Source organism: Coffea eugenioides, chromosome 8 (assembly GCF_003713205.1).
Source record: "Coffea eugenioides isolate CCC68of chromosome 8, Ceug_1.0, whole genome shotgun sequence".
NCBI classification, from domain to species: Eukaryota; Viridiplantae; Streptophyta; class Magnoliopsida; order Gentianales; family Rubiaceae; genus Coffea; species Coffea eugenioides.
In genome coordinates this window covers 14,083,795-14,104,181 of record NC_040042.1, presented here as the reverse complement: position 1 = coordinate 14,104,181, position 20,387 = coordinate 14,083,795, and the positions used below count along the sequence as shown (strand labels likewise).

Below are 20,387 nucleotides of genomic sequence, written 5' to 3'. Positions count from 1 at the left end.
TATTAATAATATTTATAACATCATGGGTTAATAACGGTCAGCCCAACAGTTGAACTAGTGACCCTTGAGCTATTCGTTTTTCTAAGTCAATGAACGGTCTGGATTTCAAAACATTGCCCCAATGTTAACCCTAAACCTTTCCTTTGGTTTTATATATAGTATAGAAGCCGTGTTTTGAAACTCGGACTGAGCCAACAGGTTCAACCGGTTGAACTAGGAATAAGGTAGGCATCCGGTCCGAGTTGTCTTAAAAAACCGTGAAACAAAAACTCGGTCAAAAAACCGAAAGAATCGCTTCGACCCGAGTTTTTTTCCATCTTTTCCCTTTTTACCTTTTTTGTTTTCCTTTTTGATTCTTTCTTTTAACAACTTTCAAATCTTTTCACATATCCTACCATAAATCTCTCTCAAACAACTCAAATGGAAGATCTAAGTTAAAAAAGGAATAAAACATAAAAAAAAAAAGAAAGTAAAAATTCACCTAGAAATTTTTTATCAATTTTATGATTTGACCCCTAGAGTACTAGGAAACTATTATTACACCTAGAAACATTTTAGAACATGTAGCTATAGCCCTAAATTCTTGTATTACTTTTCAAATAAGCCCTCCAATTTGGTTCTAAACTTGTTGAATATGCATTAAATTGTAAATTGCTACTTAATTAAACTACCTTATTTGTATTTTCTTGAAAAGTATCTTAGAAATATCAAACATACATTACACCTACATTTCTTAGTATTAATATGTTTTTAGAATTTTACATAATACATTAATTTTTAAAATTAAATATATTTACGACATCATAATGACGTCATCCCGTTCTTGGATGGGTTCGACTCCGGTCGAATCCATTGACCCCTGACCCCAAATCTTGACTGAGTCGATGGCCAGTCTGAGTTTCAAAACATTGTATAGAAGTATAGATATCTAAACCCTAATCCTACTCGTTGAAAAATTCAATTGAATTTGACTAATTTTGTTAAGACCCTCAAATTTGTAAGGGTGATAAATGTAATTCTGAAAACCTAATTGGAGCCACGTGGAATCGGCACAATTCTCAGCGGAAGTTTGTGAAAATACGACTCCCGCCTTCTATTTCAAAACCCCATATCGGCGACCCCTACGGTTCTAGGTTCTAAACCCTACCGCCGGCGAGTTAGAAAAGGAAAAGGAGAATCGAAATGGAAAATTTCAGTGAAATTTCAAAAATTCAGGGGTCAAGGCACCTGAATTTGAAGAAATCGTTCAAGCTCGGATTACGTTCTCTCCTCACAGCTTGCTCCAAAGAGGTCATTTCTAATTTTTTCCAACCAAAACTGCATAAATCAATTTCTTTTTTCTATTTGAGTAATTAATTTCGGTTCTAGTTTTAAATTGGAATACTTCCAGGAATTCTGCAAAGCTTTTCCGAAGTTTACCGACCCCGAGAAAGACCGCCTCCATCGCCTATTCATTGAGGTATTCTCTCACGCCTAAATTGCTTCTTTTTTTATATATGAATTTTCTAATAAAAAGTTCAAAATCGAGGTAAATTTGCTTAGTTTAATTTCTTTTAAGTCGTTTGGTACTTGAAAGTATTTATTTCTTGGATTTATTTTTGAATTGTGTAAATATTTGAAGTAACTCTTATTTCTGCAATTTCTGTAATTTTTGTTTTCAGGTTATTTCTTCTTTACATGGAAATATAGAGGTATGCGATTTTGACAGTTTTATGAGTTTCTTTTTCTTTTATCATTTTTCTACCTCACCAAGGTTAACGGATTGAGCCCAGGAAAAGTTAGAGCAAAATGAATTGCTGTTACACTATCAAAGATTAATAGTTGCTCATAAAAGTATCTGGTCCTATTTCATCTTGGTTCGTACAAAATGTGGTTGATTTTCAATACGATCAGTTTCAAAAGAGTAGATGGAGAATGATAATGTTAGGGAACTGTATAGCTGGTCAATATATTAATGACAATCCAAAAGAAGAAATGGTTGTCAAATGCTTAAGCTTATTGAAGTTGTTTGCTTGCAAAAATTCTCGGTTCGTTCAACTTAAATTCCTAGTACATAGCTAGATATTGAAGTGTATTCTGTGTGAGTGCTTCCAACTTTTAAAGTCCAAGTGTTTGACAAAATGTATTGGTCACGTCAAACGAAGTGTTCTTTGAGGTTGTGCTCCATTATCTGATGTTGTCAAACCAATAAGACATTTGCTGTTGTGTTGGCTGCTTTTATGAAGGGAAGAGTTAGTCATGCTATGTCTTAGTTACAAGTGCTTGAAAGGCGTCAATAAGCTACAATTTGGAAGTAGATGCTGATGATTGCAAGCTTATTTTTCTTTGTATTAATTCCTAAGGCTTTTGCTGCTTCTAATAGTCTCGTTTTAATTTTCTTTTTTGCACCTGAGCTTTGGAGTAGACTGATATGTAGCCTATTCATAGCCACAGTTTGTCTTTTGATCTGCAAAAAGTACATAGCGTTCTGTATGGCAACCTACTGTTAGCATTTCTTTTATTTGTGAAAGCTTTATGAGTTGCATTTCCTCAAGTTTTTCTAGTATGCAAGAAATATTCTTGAGCGCATCTTAGAATTTAATCATCCAGAATTCACCCCATTCTTCACTTTTCTTTAGTTGATCGTGTGACAAGAAGTTCATAAGCTTAATCTTATTTCATGATGCTAATAGTAGGTTTCACTAGGCTGGACTGGGCGCCGAACTAGATTTGCTAGGTCATATGTCTTAGTGAACTAATAATTTTGGTACATAAGGTGCAAAGGAAACTGTCTTAGAACCTGAGTGTATTTCATCTCATGTTCAAAAATGGATCTGCTCTACCAACTCACATTCAAGCTCTCATTCCAATAGTAGTTGGTTGATGATTTAATTAAACACAGTCTGTGACTTTGTTATTTATATATCATTTTAAGGTTGTTGCAGAGTTTTGTAATGGGTAAAATTGGAAGCATTTCTGAATATCTACTAACTAGTTACAGTAAAAAATGTGTTGGAATGGGTAAGTGGTATTATGTTATCATTTCTGGGTATATATCTATACATTAAGAATAGACAACTGGGTGCTATCAACTGAACATGGTTATAAAGTGCATTCAGTTCTACGATGGAAATAGCAAATTAATCAATTATATAGGTCTGAACTTGCAAATAGACATCAGTCTTTAGGACTTTTAATTGTAAAGACAATCAAGTCTTGTGCACATTAAACTTCACTGAATGACTTTGGATGTTCCCCCTTAACTTCATTTTGCTTCTAGCCTTTTGTTTTCTATTATATTGTTATAAAATCTTTAGTCAAGCTAGTTCCCCCTTAAAATAGTTTTATGTGAGTCAATTATGTGAAACATATTTTTTTTCTTTTCAAGATGGTATAGTATGGTAGCATTATAGTTCCTGAAGAAGTTTTGTGCTATATCAGATTTTCTTCAAATGTGGTACATGTCGCACTATGCACATTGGCCACATTTGCACTATGATATGCTAAGGGCGTCTAACAGTTTATCTTTTACCGTATGTAAAGAGACAAGATGATTTTAGAGAATTTCGATTTTCAATCCAAACTAAGCTGTTGGGGATTTTATATTGATGGCAGAAAGTGAAGACTGCAAAATGTTGTACTCCACCCATTTCATTTCTCTTCCTATTCTATTGGCTGTGGCTGATATTGATAATTTATCAAAGAAGGACTTAGCAATCAAATGATAGAATAATTTACAGGAATTTATTTTTCTCCCATACCTATTATGTTGGATAATGAATAGTGTTTTCATTAATAGCATTCAAATAGCTGGGCAACCAGTTGGCTGCACTTAATTTTAGTCTACAATTTGAAGATTTAGAAAATGAATCAGTAAAAAACGTATGACTGGATCAGCTCCAAGAGAAACTGAATTGTGTTGGGCTGATTCTGGACCGATTCTGCAAGATCACCCTATAGAAATTGAAATAAGTAATATAAGAAGACTGCGCGTGTGCATTGTTCTGGACCTGTGGTATAATGACTCCACCGAATCCCTTAAGCCTTAAGCCATTCCCACACAGACCAGGGTGGGTGTTTAGTGACTCCTACCCCTAGTATAAGGAGAACATAAAATGGTTGCACGCTTCGTCAAGTGAGAGAGAGAGGATCTTATGCAGAACAGATCACCGGCTCCGAAGGCTCATTTAGGTGCCTAGGGTCTCTTTGGCTCCATGGGTTTCGAAGGCTGCTAGAAAGCTCTCCCAGAGCTTCCATAACTAGCTATATCCCACCTTCCTTGACTGCTCTAGACTGCTTGGCTTGCTCTTGTGCCATCCTTTTGTGGGTTTTAAGGAACCAGCCCAAACAACAGTAACAGGCTTTGAAAGCGGATTGACTCTGCATATACCTCAAAGAAAGGCTTTCTCTGCAGGGGTCATGGGAAGAAACCTTCTGTGATCCCTTGATTCTTGCCAGTCATATAGATGGGGAAAGAGAATCCTCTGAGACTCCGTGAAACTCTGAGTAGTAATATAGCACACCTTCTGCATTTGCCAAGTGTTTTATTTGTCCTCTCTTTCACTTTCTTTCTTTTAGATGCGTTATGCAAGTCATTTAGAACATTTAAGTTGGCAATTTTGGAGAAAACACATATATAGTTGTTTCATGAGTAGGATATGTATTTGCTCTGTTTGCATTTTTCTAGTACTTAGACTTGCACCATCTTTGGTTGCAATTTTCTGTTATTTCTCGGATTATATCCAAAGGTGCTTCTGTTAGATGTTTCCTCATTACTACATCAAATTTGCCAGAGATGTCTTGATGAGAATGTGGATCACCAAGCACTTCTGCAGCTTTGTATCTGGTTTTGATATCTAAACTCGTATCATTTGAGCTGTCTTCCTGCCATGGTTTCAATATCTTGTTTTTTTCATACATTAGGAAAGAGAAAGGAAAGGATCATGTTCTAACTGTTCTCTGTTTCAATGATGCAGGATCAGGTCGAGTCATTGTGTCTTGAAACACAGGTATTCTTTGATTATGGTTTCATCATATGGACCTGTGCCCTCATAGTAAATGTGCACAAACAGAAGTTTATTTAGTCTTAATCTAACTCAAAAAGGTGGTAAGAAAATAGAATGGTATAATTGTAATAAGAAAATTAAAGCATTAAGATGTTTCGGATGAAAATTACTATGACATATTTGAGCTTCATAGCGTGACTGTCAATTCTAGGAAGAGGCAGGCTGTAACTAGTTTCTAGACACTCAAAATCAGACTACCATTCATCCTAACTTCATTTTGCTATTATTATCCTTAACTACTGGTTCGATTCAATGTGGGAAGACAGCGTCGTCGCTGTATGAGGGTATCTAAAACCATGGACTTACCCTTGTCTCCTGGGAAGAGGAAGCATTTATTATGAGCCATGGCTAGTACATTACTCTGGTGATTAGTTTCTCCAAAACTGTAAATTGTTATGTCATAAACAACTCCTCTCTCTCTCTCTCTCTCTCTCTCTTCCTAATTCCAACTCTATTCCTCCAATATGTATCCTACACATTAAGAGGACAGAATCTGACAACATCTTCAAATTTGGATACATTTTCTTTTCCAGTTTGTAGCTTGATAGTAGGCAATTTGTAAAAATTTTATCTGCTTGTCTCTTATGATTAAGTTCTTTAATTGTGTTCTTGACATCTTTTGTTAGACTTCAACTTGTTTTCGAAGTATCTATGTAGTGATTGTCAATTTCTGGTTCATACCATTTGCTTGCAGGCAGGAACCATACTTGATACTGTTGAGCAGCATGTAGAAGAACAACAATTGGACCTGTTATTTGCTGAGAAGTAAGCTTTCAATAGAATAATAATTCTTGCATCAGCTTTGTTGTTTCTATAACATTATGTTAATAAGTTGGGTGCAGCATGCAAGAGAACTGTAATGGGTAAGAGAGGGTATTTGATATGCAGGCACTGAGAAAACATAGATGCCTAAATGGTAGCCATTGCATGCTTTGAATGCCATAGTCAAATAAAATGTGCATTTGAAAATACAAGCATGCAGTAAGAAAGAGAGTGTGCATGGGACGAGACAGTCAGGGGGGCCTTGCCTGTGTGTATTAGTTACCATTCTTCTTGATGATTTTGGATGCATTCTAGCAAGTGATTCGGTTCCTGACTGTACGTCTTGATTACTTGGATAAAGTATGGAGTAGTTTATGATAAAAAGATACTAGTGGGTTTGTTTGGATAGGAGTTTATTTGGATGATTTATTTGAGATAATTACTGTAGCACTTTTTGTGATGTGATGTATGTGAGATAAAAAGGTGATTGAAATTTGTGAAGCAAATTATTTTATCTGAAATTATCTCAATCCAAACAAAGCCACTTTGTTCTAATGTTAAAGAAGGGAGAATTGAGTGGAATAAGAGAATCAGTGAGGGTGTTCTCCCAGTAAGCAGCCTGATGGATAAGTGGAGCTTTATTCCAGTCTAATATGCTGACTTGAAACACACGTCAGAAATTCAAGACATGAGCAACCTAACAGATAACTTGAGGTTTGGGCCATTCTAACGTATAGTGGTTAGCAATTCAAGAGATGAGCAAGTCAGAAATTCAAGACATAAAAGTACACCCTTGTTCTATATTGTAATGCTCTGTAAACATGACTCTTTTCAGGGAGCATAGCATTCTGCTTTACGGTTGTTTTAACGTAAGAAAATTGTTATTTTTGTCTATTGATGCCAATGTTTCTTGTCTTTAGAGCTCTTGCTGTTTCAAAGTGGATCTCTTGTGGCTACTAAGTTTCTTTTGTGTATACTAATTTCTAGATTCTACATCACTAAATATAGATAAAGGGTGTGTTGGTGACTATGAGCTTGAATAGACTATATGTTTTAAAGATGAAAATTGTAGTTTTTCCTTGAATTAAATTTAAAACTTCTGCATTTGGCTTTCTTGCCTATCTTGCAAAAGATATTCTTATCTTGGCTAAGTAGAATGCATGACAAAATGCAGGAGTAATATTGGAGCAATTAGACCATCTTTGTTAGAGGTAAAGAAGAATGAGATCCACTACTTGACAGGTATTTTGGAGAAGGTGAGTAAAATGTAATGTTTTGGATGTGCAATCATCTTGTTTTTTGTTTGTTCTGAATTTGTTTAAAAAATAGTTACCTGTCAGTTCAGATTTCTAGATAACTTATGATGAAAATGTACACATTGTGATTTGCATCACATATTTCCTAGGTTCTTCAGTTCTAATTAGGATGGATATCTGGTGATAAGTGAATTCATATAGGTTACATGGTGCCCGGAAGGATAGAAGGGACATATACCGGGCAACATAATGAATAGGATACTGGAGATTTGTTTCATATTTCTGTCCCAGTGGGACCAATCCCTTTCATCTTTTTTCTTTTTTAAATTTTTTATTTTGGAGATATAATTAAATTTGTTTTTGATAAATCTAGATTGGTTGGCCAACTAGCTCCCGCCAATGATCTGAAAAGGTGGTTGATCAATGGGCTTGTTGAGTTGGCTGGTTTTTTTAACTAGTCTAAAATCTGGAAGGAGCAAACTTTTAGAACATGTAAGAGGCTTAAAGATTCCATACTAACTTTGTGAGGTTGATTAAGGTTCTTCAAGGTAGAGTTTGGATTTTGTCGGGAGCTATAGGTAGATATTGATGGTGAGGGTGGAAACAATCATAGCACTAATGAATAACGTTTTGCAAAATACCAATGCCTGGTTCCAGAAGACAGGTTTGGGTTGCCTATTTGTTCTAGGCCTGTAGAACTGATTTTTTCACATCCATATATCCTGGAGGAATGTAATGGGCTCCAAGGGTTTATGCTAGACAGAAAATCATAGTGACAAGATAAGTTCCTTTAATACTTCTTATGCAAAATTGTGGCACTCATATTCCTTTGTCGTTTCCTGTTACTCTAATTTTGTTTTACAGAAAGTTTCATTTTGGTTATTATCTTTTGGTCAGACTCCAACTTCCTCTATTTGCGGTGCAAAAATAGTTAAATAATTCCCCATTTTCTGTTTTTATTCATCTCCTTAGCACATTTATTTCAAGTTGGTGTGATTAAGATGTTAGACAATGCTTGTATAGGTTAACGTTGGAAAGACGTAAAAAATGCTAACTAAAGGAACCATATTGTTTTCTAGAAGAATCATAACAGTGGATGTTGGAGTTGAAGTGCAAACTTTAGTATTAGTATGAGATAGCCAGAGTAAAAGAGCTACTGACATTATAATGCTAGCTTAACTAAAATATGGTCATAAATGCAGAAGTAATGTATGTAAATCTCCTTCTGTAGGTTGATATACTCAGATAAAAGGAGAAAAAGAAAGACCATTCTTGAAATAACTGTTGGTACTTACAATCCAAATGAAACAAGCCTTATAACTTCAGATATTAGTCTATAAGAGTGTGGCAAATGTCTATGGCTTAGAAGTCTAGCATGATCTGATGTTGTAATATTTTTGGCAAGGTCAAGTACAGTTAGCTGATTAATGGGTTTCGGATGCCTTAACCACATTAGTAACAACATTTCCTTCATGAAGAATATTGTTTTCCAGGTATAGTAAAGGTCTTCCCCTCTCTTCTGCCACTAAGGTTATCTATTTTCCTACAGCCATAGCAGATGATAATTCTAGATAGTTTTCCTGATCTATTGGAACCCAAAAGCAAATCAAAAGGCATTGAGTCATTGAAAAACTTTTTATGGATTCCACTACTGAAAAATTAATTTTGATTATGAGCAATAAATGATGCTGTCTATCTGGTTGATCAATGACTTGATTCTTCTCTGAGTTTATCTATAAGCTTCTTGATTTTCAACTAAGGAGGCATACATACATCTGTACAAAATAATTGTTCGTTCTGGTGCAGCACCTCGTTTTTTCATAGAAGCCTTTTAATTTTCATGGTTCTCTTTTTTTTCCCAAATGTGAGCACACAGGAAAGTTGTAGTCTAATTATGTAAAGCATGACTTTGGCAGGCAGAAGAGCAAAATCGTCTCATGAGTTCTCATCTTGATCTCCTAAAGAAAAAAAAGCAAGATGTCTCAGGTGTTGCAGATGTTGTTGACAAGGTAATTTATTGTTTCTGTTCTGATTATCTTCTGCTTTTCAAGCCTCTAGTGATTTTCTGACTGATGCATATCATTTATTTCAATGAATAATCATTTCATGGAATTTTGCAGTTGTGGATGGATATTAGGAGCTATGAGATTGGCAACAATACTGGCTCGTGATCCTCACTAACTTCCGGTTTTAGTTTATTGCATATGGCCTTTCAACTTCTGTGCAGTTCTCGACTTTGCTGAGCATTGGAGTTGATCTTTGTTGCATATACATCTTCTTGGCAGGGTATCATAAACAAATAGCTTAGGCTTGTTGATAAGGTCCTGCTTATTCCCTCTTCTGAGCTGCTAATGAGGTTAGCAGATCAGTACTGCAAAATTCCGTCAAGCACCAACTGATGGTTGATTTTCTATTATGACCCTGAATTCTCTTGGCTTTTAAGATAGCAATGGAAAGATTATTTTGCTATTTGTTAATATTTCTCTTTTTTGGCTGTCATAATTTTCTTCTATCTAAAATTCTTGATGCATGCTAATTAACTTAGAAGGCTCTAGTTCAGTTACCCAAAGAATGCAACTAATTAGAAAATCCAACTTTAAAGTGATGGTGGTGAACAAAAAAGGTTTCGCTTGTCATCTGTGGCTAAGCATTAAAAATTTAAAAATCATGATTCTACTTGCTCCCAACCTAGAACTGAATAAAGTTAGTATGTCTTAAAACATAATGGTGACCTACTCCAGTCTTCATTTTAGAGCTAATATCATACCTAACACTTGTGTAACTGCCCTCCCTCATCATACAGTCATGAATGTCAATAAATATGATTGTTCTTAATAATTTTTGAGGGATGAAGAAGGAACATGTATTCCAGAAAAGTTATTTTCAGAGTCTAATAAATAATAAGAGGAAATACTGGACCTATTTAATAATGCTTTGTGCTTTAAGGTTTTCCCAGACTTTGAACTAATCATCTTAATTTGCTCTTTAATTGTGATGCAGTTTTTCTACAGTGTTTTCTTTCTAAAATTCTTAGTTTTCCTCAAGATTGTGATCAGAATTTCTCATGGTTCTGTTTTCAAACTAAACTTCGTACGCCTTTAGAATTTTTTTTTTTTGGTTATGTAAGTTTTGCTCTAGATTGTCATCTTTCTCCTTACACTGATGTTTTCAAAATTATGCTGTATCTTTTGTCAGAACATTTTTCACAACTCAAATCTTGTTTGGATATCACTATCTCAATTATGACGGATACAGCAACATCTAAAGAGATATGCTTTGAATCGAGAGAGAGACCTCATAGCACTGAATTACTGCACATGGTCACAGAGGGAAAGTAAATAGCTACATCCTACATAGAGTAATCAGAACCCTTCAATGCTTGATTTCCATTAGTGGTATCACATGCCTGACGCCCCACCTGGGTAGCTCAGTTGGTCACGATCCCTCCTCAGGGTGCGTTGTCCATCCCCCCACCAGGGTTCGAGTCCCAAGGTTAATGTGTTCAAGGGGAAGGGGCCTCTCCTCTTGAACCGCAGGAGGATTAGTCGGGTCCGGCTTACCCGAAGCCCGGATACCTCCTGCATCCGGTAAAAAAAAAAAAAAAGGTGTCACATGCCTGACTTCCATCTTAATAAAGAAAACAAATGAAAGAGCTGACTATTGTCTCCCTCTCCATCTGTGCCCTAAAGGCTACCCAAATAATTCTTATCAAAGGTATCTGATTAAAACACGTGGTTGAACTCATAATGAGAAGTTGGTAATGGGTTGTACAAAGAAGACTTGCCTCCTTGGCTGTTTACTCAGGCTAAGATATGATGGAGCCCTCGAGAATTTTAAGGGTGTTGACTTTATTTATCCATATATTCGTCCCTTGGACTTGATGAAATTGTCAACTAGTTTAAAGTATACATATCACTTCAAAATACATGCATAGTTTGACTGGTAGAGCATAGGTGCACAGCATTGTATTGTTAGTCAAGTCATTCAAAAGGTCTAATACCCGAATTGCTAGCTTACCTGCTTTACTGCCATAATTTTGCCGCAGAAGAAATTTATGGGACCAACAATAAAAGATATTTGGATTGCATAAGATGTTTAGACATGTGTCCTCTTCGTGTTTATTGCTTAAAATATTGGACAAAACTTCGTTGCCAAGTGCGTATATTTCCCATCCTCCTTTTAGTTTAGAAATTCACGTTTCTTTGACATGAAAACGAAGAATTTCAGGGCAAGTTTCAAAATGAAGAATTGTTCAACTGGATTTCTTCCATTGTATCTGGTGTTTTGGGTCTTTTTCAGTAGGTAAGTGCATTCTGCAGATGGGGTCATCTCTAATGCAGAGAGAATCGAGACAATAATAATTGTTATTATTATTATGGTAAATAAGGTCGATGTATCAATAATTCAACCATCGAGATGACAGCACATAAAAAGTTTCTTGACAATTTATTTTCTGGGCCATGATGACTACATTTTGGACACCTGGATAGTCTGCTTGCAAATTTTGAATAGAAACTTCAACTCTCTCTCTCTTTAGATAATGAGATGAAAGTGCCAGAGGTATTACTACTATCTTCATATGCTCATTCGTGACGAATTCCGGTGAGCCTCGCTGGTACCTAATGAGATCAGACATGACACAAATTGCAAATGCACTTTCTAGCCCTAATTTATTGACAGCCTGCAGGCCGAATAATTAGCCTCCATTTTTGAAATTTGTTCTTCTGGTATACAACAAACAAAAGAAAAACAGCAAATGTAGATACATATTGGAGGAGTTAAGATTGTTCTAGGATAGGTGGGATAATTGTTCCCTTCATGTTGTTGCAACTATTTAGCATCCATCAATATACTATGACTCTCGAAATGAATATATGCTTTTGAAGGAAATTCGAAACCAAACTCGAACTTTTGTATCTCTACCATAGATATTTTATCATCTTGTTTATGAATTCAGGAAGAAACAACTCTGAACTTTTGTGCCTCAACTATAGGCCTTTTCCTAGTCCTTTTTTTTGGGGTTTACTTTCATATTTGGGTAGAGATTTTTTTTTCTTAATGTTAGAAACAATTTTGAAATCCTGCACCCTTTGGATCCATCATTCGTGGACTTGGTAGCTGTGGCTGACTAATATGTAAGATAGACAATTTTTTTCCCTACGTGTCCCTTTGACTCAGATATTGTTTGTTTTTCAGTTGAACTTTCCAACCCCTAACGTCAGATTTGATTTTGGATCCAAACTTTCGAGCTGGAAATTAATATGTCATTGAGAAATCTGATGGAAGAGGGGAGCATTTATAGCTCAAAACCTCATTATAAATACCATGAAGCATGGGACCATTGCTAGATGAAAGACAAGTGGACATTTTAAGATATGTTGAGAGATAAACGCCCAAGTCAGCCACTTTGTTAAGCTATTAAATTCAAGCAAAGTCATATGGATAAAATATTGGATTTGGACCTCTTTGTATGTGTGAGATTGAGACAGATAGTTCCTTATTTTTCTAGCATCTATTTTGACATTTACCAATTCTAGTAGTATATACCAGAAACGTGTGGTACACCCTTATTTTCCATTAATATCAATTATTGTAACTTATGCTAGACTAATATAGTTTGAATTACAACTGAGTCTTAAGATCAAAAAAAAAAAAAAAAACTGAGTCTTCATATTTCATAATTTCATGCAGATTTCAAAATATCAATTCAAAAAAAAAGGTCTTATTTGCTATTGCAGAGCATGTGCTTAAATCACATATTCTATAATTCAGAAGTTTCATGGGAAGAGGCAAAATCAACACTCTTTCATGTTTTAATAAAATGCTGTGGAATTCTCAATGCTTTAAATTAAGATGATGGGAGGTGGATTTAGTCCCTTCGATTATTTTGAAGTGATAGCCGAAATGATGTTAGGGGCCAGGAAGGGCTGCCATCCTCAAGTCTTCTTGAGTTGAACATTTGCCCCTTGAAAATTTAAGGGTCGCCCTTTCAAACTGCTCTGGAAATTTCAGCTGACAATCTTGATTTATACTAACTAGTTGAACCTGGCAACCAAAACCGGTTGCTTAATTCTATGATAATAATGAGTTTTAACCTTGAAGGGGTACGAAGCTGGTCAGCCATGTGAGGCTAAACTGTCAAACTATATTATGTTCATGACTATTGTAGTTTTTGACAAATTGGTTGCCATCAGCTTTTCGCAAAATGCATGAATGTCAAGGCACTCGGTCATCAACTGCTGCAGTCTATTAAGGAAAAGTTAAAAACAACCAAGAAAACAATCAATTGCAGTGTGGCCCCTAACAAAGAAATCAACTATGAACTTGCAAATCTTTTTTCTTGTCCATGGCATTTGAGAGGGAGGATCTCCCAAATGTTGAAATGCTATTGGTCTACTTGTTGATATCAACTACAGTTAAACCAGAAACGAGCCACGAAAAAACGAAGACAGAAGGAAAGGATTCATATTTGATATTAAACGCAACCTTGATATTGAAAAAACGAAGACAGAAGGAGAGGATTCATAGTTGATACGAGGAAACTTCAACGGGGGTAGACAAAGACGCATAATATATGAGCATAGTTATTGTCAAATACTGATCTCTGTGGTCACGCTACTGTTTTTGTCAGAAAAAACTGCCATTCTCTGCGATGTTACAGAGTGTTCCCAATTTGCACGTAGATTTTGCAGATGTTAACCATAGAGGAAGTATGCAGGGTTGGCTTGTTAGTTCTTAGTAACGGTCTTGTGTACGTAATTGAAATTGTCTAACAATTAATGATGATGAAAATTGAAACCTACCAGAGAGAGATACATTTGCTAGGTAACCTTGCTTTTTCAATCAATATCCAAGGAAAATTTTGTGAAATGGACGTTGAAGAAGAACACGTTTAAACTTAAGCAGACTTCGATTTCTTGCCCGTTATCTTTTTCATTTTTTCCATTTTTGGATATTGTAAAATACGAGTTATGTTTTCAAAACTAACAAAAAGAAAAAAAAATTATTACTGAACAACCATTTCTGCCATTGTAAAGAAATTCAGTACACCCCACACCATTTGTAGATGGTAAGTTTGGGATCCAAGCGCGAAATACACTATTATTGAGATATCAAAAATATAACAATTTAATAACAAACAAGTCACAAACATGAAAGATTAATGACACACAAGACTTACATAGTTCAACTCCATCATTAAGGCTACGTCCATGGAAAGAAAATTATTTTTTTATTATGAAAGGAAAATCTTATACAAGAATACAATTTGAACTCAAACTCATCTCATCTCTCATCTTCCAATAACCAGCTCTCACCCCATGTATAAGGTTACATGTTACCCTTGTGTGCCCTCGTTATAGTATACCAACCCATCTATTTATAGAGAATACTATTTGGCCAAGAATCAAATGATAATAGGAAACCAATACTAATTCTTAGACTTATACAGAATAGGAATTAGTCCTTATTCCTAAACTCACACAAATAGAAAATCTCTTAGCTACAACTACAAGTAACTAAAACCAATTAAGAAATTAGTTACTTCCATAAAAACAAAAAATCTGTTTAAAAAAAATTAAATCAATTTCCTAACAAATCTCCACCTTGGCAAATATTTCTTTTAGCAAACACAACAAACCATCTAAAAAATCTCATTTGCCTTTTTACCACCAAATACCTTGGTGATTAACTACACACTCGAATCAATACGGTCTTGTTTTCAATTGATTCAACCAGCAAATGAACGTGTATAATTAACTGAGTCCAACATTTAGTTGACTCGTGAGAAGGTGTCTTAATTCACCATCTCCCTTCGCAGAATTTCTCACCACCACTTATAATTCGGAATTCCCTTTTTGTAAGCTCTATCTCTAACCATTGAGGCAATCGAGTGGTAAAATCATCATACTTCTCCCCATCCTCAGAATTATTTCGCCATGTGTGGTTTTTAATAGGGGTGTAAATGAGTCGAGTCGAGTCAAGTTTTTGCCCAATCGAGTCTCTAGTTAATTTTATGAAACTCGAACTCGACGAGCTCAAAATGTCAAGTTTGAGCTCGAGCTTAAAAACTAAAATAATAATAATTATTATTATTTTTAAAAAATAAAAAATAATTATTTTATTTTTAAAAATGAATAAAATAATATTTTTTTAATAAATAATAAAATATTAGGGATATATATCTAATTTTACTATTAAAATAAAAAAAATTATATATATATATATAATTGAGCTCGCGAGCCAACGATCTTAATGTTTATGAGTTCGAACTCGACTTGATTAGCTCGAGCGATATTGACCGAGCTCGTATTCGAGCCGCTCGTGAACAGCTCTAGTTTTTAATACTCCACCTGCAACATAAAATTCGTAGCCATCAGAATCTTCCGACACTTGAAAATTAGATTCCTTTGTTTCTTTGGAACACATGGCATACCATCCAAAGAATATAATTTGAATATAAAAACTATCGGAATGAAATATCAACCGTTAGAATTGTGAGAAAACCTCTACCGATTCATGCCCAAAATCAATAATAAACTCCACCTTTTTTTTAACTCTTGAATCACCTGCCTAAATTCACCGTCAAGTATTTCTATGCTTTTCGCCTTCTCATCCTTCACTTTCAAGGCTTCTTGCCAAACCGTTAAAACAAGGATATCAATCATTAAATTATTGAATTGGTAATAGCCACCAATCCACTTGATCTCAATAATTAACCAAGATCCAATTACGAACCCCACTCTAATATCAGTTTGTTGGGATCCAAGCACGGAGTACACTACTATTGAGACATCAAGAAGCAATTTAATGACAAACAAGTCACAATCATAATAGATTAACAACACACAAGATTTAATGTGGTTCGACTCTATGATTGAGCCTACATCTATGGAAAGAAAATCAAATCTTTATTATGAGAGGAAACCCCTATACAAAAATACAATTTGAACTCAAATCCCACCCTTATATACCATCTCTCATCTTCCAAGAACTTTCTCTTATCCTATGTATAAGGTTACATATCGCCCTTGTGTGCCAGTTTTGTAGTATGTCAACCCACCTATTTATATAGAGCAACCAAATAACAATAGAAAACCAATACTAATTCCTAGACTAATATAGAATAAGAAATAAGTTCTAATTTCTAAACTCATACAAATAAGAAATTTCTTAGCTACTATTTCAAGCAACTAAAACCAATTAGGAAATTAATTACTTTCATACAAAACAAGAAACCTGTCTAAAAGAAATTAAACCAATTTTCTAATAGTAAGCACCAAACAAATCAAGGATACCGAGAACAAACATATGTTGATAAGAATCGTTTTGATTTATTTGTTCCTGAAAATAGTTTATCGACCAGGTGCAGTACAGAGTTGAGAATCCTAATTTGTTTCACTTCAAAAAATAGGAATAGTGTTGATAAAAATTCAGTATTTTGTACCAAGAACAACTCTAGTCAACTTCCATCTGTAGTATAGTTCTGTATTTAAATTCACCTAAAGCCACCACATCAGGACACAATGGCTACTTGTATTCATAAAAAGTTAAATTCTTGAAAATTGACTGCAATCTTCGGACAGAGGGAATATGTAAAGCTAACACATGCTGAAAGAGATATGCTTTAATTGTTTGTGAAAATTTTACATTCCAATAGCTATTTGTTTCCCGTACGTGTTAGCTATCTGAAGTTTGATGGGTATTTTCATGTTTCTAGCAGAGACGTGTAGTAAAACTTTAGTTAATCGTCTTGAAATTAGTTTTTGCATCCCTAGCCAGTCTATGCTTTTGAGATGTGATTTGAAACAGCATGCAAGAGGCTTTTACCAGAGCGATACAAAAACAAAAGCCACCATATGTTATTTTGCCAACCAGCTTAATTTTGAGCCTTCCATTACTGATCCAATTTACTAATGTAAGAAAGGAAATTGAAGACCAAATTGCTGAATAGAGGATTTGGCTCAGAATATTTAGATAGATTAGCTGAGTTTCTGATACAAGTTTGTCAAGGTTGCTGTTCCCAAATCCAACACTCATCTGCATGTTACCATTTTTAACAAATTTGCACATGCACGTATAGGCCTACTCCTAAAACCATCCTCCATCCTGGCATGCCATGATTGCCAGTCCCTTCTATTGAATTCTACACCTGGAAACTAATATATATGCAGGAATTCTATACTGGTAATGCTACTTTTTAAGTTTGTTACTTCAGTTGAATTCATTCCAATTGACATGTCATGATGGCTCTTTTGAAAAGGCCTGCTGCGATGTGTAAGATATTAATGCTGACTTCTGCATTACGGCAATATTGCATCCCTTTTGTCCATGTTTAGTTTACTATTCAACAGCAAAACTGAGCAGAAGAAACATGTGTTTTTCAAAACATATCAACTCAAAAGTGAAAACTTTCATTAACAAATTTCAAATTATTTTGCCTTGCGGACTCTTTACACGTTAGAATAGTAGAAACCAAAACAAAGTGTAATTGGAACTAAACTAACTATTTTACAATAATTTCTCTATGCTGTCTGGTTTTCCTATATTTGTCTTGAAAATGAATAGGACTTGCATCTTTCAGGTCCTCTCTGGATTTCCTCTAGTGTGTTAAAAACCTCTTTATGTACAATTTGCTTTCCCTGGTAGAATTTTGACATCCCAGTATTTTACTTCTTGTGGGATATCTCTTATTTCTGACTAGCTTGGGAGCAGGTTGATGAGGATTTTGTTCCTTCCTTGTGTTCATGCCATATTAGAGTAGAGATCTTTTATTAGAGTAGAGATCTCTCCCACAAAAATCTGGTTTTCTCAGCATAAACAATTATGCAAATTGGAGTTTGGGAAATTTTTTGGATAGACAGCCCTCTTTCTATGACTTGAGAGACAGCTTGATGGGCAAACCATTTTGGGGAAGAGCAAAAGGGCCATACTGAATTCCATTTTGTGGGCCCATCATAGACCACCTGCAATATGGAGACAAATAAACTTAGTTATACTATAATTGGAAACTAAATTTCACCAAGTTGGAAATGTAATTCAGACGGTATTTGGTAAACAAAATTTAAGTGGAATTTTGACAGACACACACACAAACACACACCTGTACTTTGTGGTCAGGTGATGTACTAGGACCAAGATCTCCAGCTTGGCCAACTCATTCCCTGGACATGAGTGGGTTCCATTGCCAAATGGCATAAATGTATTGGGTTTTGGAGCAGCCTGTCACATCAAAGGAAAAGATTTGAGTGAGCCTCATATTCTGTTCTGGGGCGATTCAAAGGTTTACTTAGTAAAACGTAACAGTAACAGAATTGACCATCTGTTGCAGAAGCCAATCATTTCTACTGATATTTACCTCAAATCTTGAAGGGTTGAACTTCTCAGGATCTGGAAAATTATCTGGGCTGTGGTGAATGTTTCTGAAAAGTGGCATTACTTTCCATCCTTTTGGTATCAGATAACCTTCGAATTCAACATCTTCAACAGCCTCTCTGAAGGTGAAAGATAAGATTGAAGCAACTCTGAGCGTTTCTTGAATCACTCTGGTGGTGATTGGCATTTTCTTGGTGTCAGCCCAACTCAGAGCCTTCTCTTCACGTTCTTCCTTGGTCCTCATTATGGCCTCTTGTTCCTTCTGTACAGTCCAAAACAAGCACGAACTTTTCAGTGATTTGAACCACCAATTATTGCTTAATATATAGTAAATTTGATTGCTAGGGTAAGAGAAATCTTACAGTGACAGCGTCTAGAACACTGGGATTCTCTCCAAGATACTTGAGGATCCATGTTAAAACACTGGCTGTGGTGTCACGGGCAGCAAAGATAACACCAATAATGTTATCTGCAATTTGTTCATCAGTTAGGCCTTCTTTGTCTCCCATGAATGATCCGAGCAAATCGCAGTAATCCTGCTTCATTTCCCTCCTGAGCGAAAGGATTTTAGCCAAGATCTGAGCCAATTCCTTCCTAGCTTTCATGGATTTGTGGAAGAGCGTTCCAGGAAGATTAATAGGCATTGAATTGTATCCCTTCTCAAGAATGTAGTAGCACCTCTTGAGATCTTCTCTATAGTGAACTTCATCTTTTCCAAATATGGAAAGTAATGCAACGTTGAAAGTATACTGCACAATCAAAGAATTTAAACCAATTTTCATTAGCCAATTCAATCACACATATATGTAAAAAGAACAAACAGTTTACTGAAAACAGAGCAAAAGCAGGGGAAGAAAAACAGAGCAGCTCTGTTTTCCTCTGTTTTGCTCTGTTTTCCGGTGGAAGAGTGGATTGACAAAGAACTTACTGTCTTCATTTCTTGAAAAGTATTGACCATTCTTCCTTCCCAGGATTCAAGAGACTGAACAGCAATTGATTCGATGTCCGGCACGATGTTCTTGATTGCTTCCGGGGTGAATGCTCGGAGTACTAATCTTCTCAACTTAGCATGATAGTCTCCCTGGTGAAAGAAGATGGCTTGTTTGCCCAACATCCTTTCCTTGCTAGCAGGAAATGTAGGCTTGAAGAGATGAGCTTTTGTCACAAGCACAAGCTTCGCCGCTTCAGGACTTGATATCATCACACAAGGACATCCCAAAATATGTGTCTTGAATATAGAACCAAACCTACAGGAAAACAAAACACAACAAAACAGCGCCCAATTCTCATTAGCATCACAGCCTAAAACAGCCTTTCGAGATAAAAAAATAAAAAAACAAAGCAAACATGAAGTCAAGAATTTTCGCTAAAGAATTTTCACTAACTTTTTCACTTTTGAAGCAAAGAACACATTGGGATTTTGTGAATATAGTTGAAAGGTCTCGCCGATATAAGGCCAGCCCAAAGTCCCCGGTGGGAGAGGCAATTTTCCGCGGCCAAACGCGGCGAATTTACGCGTGGAACTGATGAGAAAGCAGAAGAAACCAACAACAGCAAATGATAAGCAAATCATGGATAAGAACTCCATGCTAGGTCTGTACTTGCACAAGTCCTACTTCTCAGTAGTAGGAGCAATAAGCAGTTGTTGTTATGGGGAGTGCTTGTACTTGTGACAAGCGATGAATATATTTTCTTGATTGATTGTTGTGTGGAAAAGAAATAAATTGAGGGGTATATATAGGTAGAGGAAGCAAAAGAAGGGGGCCTTTCAGCTCCAGCTTGAATCCCACACACGGAATCTCCCTACAGCTCACAATTTTGCAACTGAAGAGAGAGACTGGAAAACGGGTTACGCCTTATAAGGTGCAGCAGTCGTATAAGGTGTAGCATATTTTACTGTATCATTGCTGCATGACATGACCCTTTTCTTGGTTGGGCTGAGGAGGGTTAT

General features: G+C 35.7%; 2 protein-coding genes across 3 annotated transcripts; one reads left to right on the top strand and one right to left on the bottom strand.

Annotated features, from left to right (window-relative positions):
* Nucleotides 1-1,116: 1,116 nt before the first annotated feature.
* Nucleotides 1,117-9,542, top strand: LOC113781088. 2 transcript variants are annotated; one of them, XM_027326934.1, is made up of 9 exons: nt 1,117-1,290; nt 1,391-1,459; nt 1,662-1,691; nt 4,956-4,988; nt 5,740-5,810; nt 6,982-7,063; nt 8,980-9,072; nt 9,184-9,250; nt 9,349-9,542. In XM_027326934.1, the coding sequence occupies exons 1-8, from the start codon at nt 1,183-1,185 to the stop codon at nt 9,232-9,234; spliced, it is 537 nt and encodes a 178-aa protein (XP_027182735.1). In that variant the 5' UTR covers nt 1,117-1,182; the 3' UTR covers nt 9,235-9,250; nt 9,349-9,542. The 2 variants fall into 2 exon arrangements, with proteins under 2 accessions (XP_027182735.1, XP_027182734.1); XM_027326933.1 differs by having other exon boundaries at nt 9,184-9,542.
* Nucleotides 9,543-17,486: 7,944 nt separating this feature from the next.
* On the bottom strand, nt 17,487-20,124 carry LOC113781230 (abscisic acid 8'-hydroxylase CYP707A2-like). Its single transcript, XM_027327129.1, has 6 exons — nt 19,822-20,124; nt 19,365-19,683; nt 18,799-19,185; nt 18,420-18,698; nt 18,165-18,283; nt 17,487-18,027 (listed from the first exon to the last, which is right to left on the bottom strand). Exons 1-6 carry the CDS (start codon nt 20,022-20,024, stop codon nt 17,934-17,936), a joined length of 1,401 nt encoding a protein of 466 aa, XP_027182930.1. The 5' UTR covers nt 20,025-20,124; the 3' UTR covers nt 17,487-17,933.
* Nucleotides 20,125-20,387: the final 263 nt, after the last annotated feature.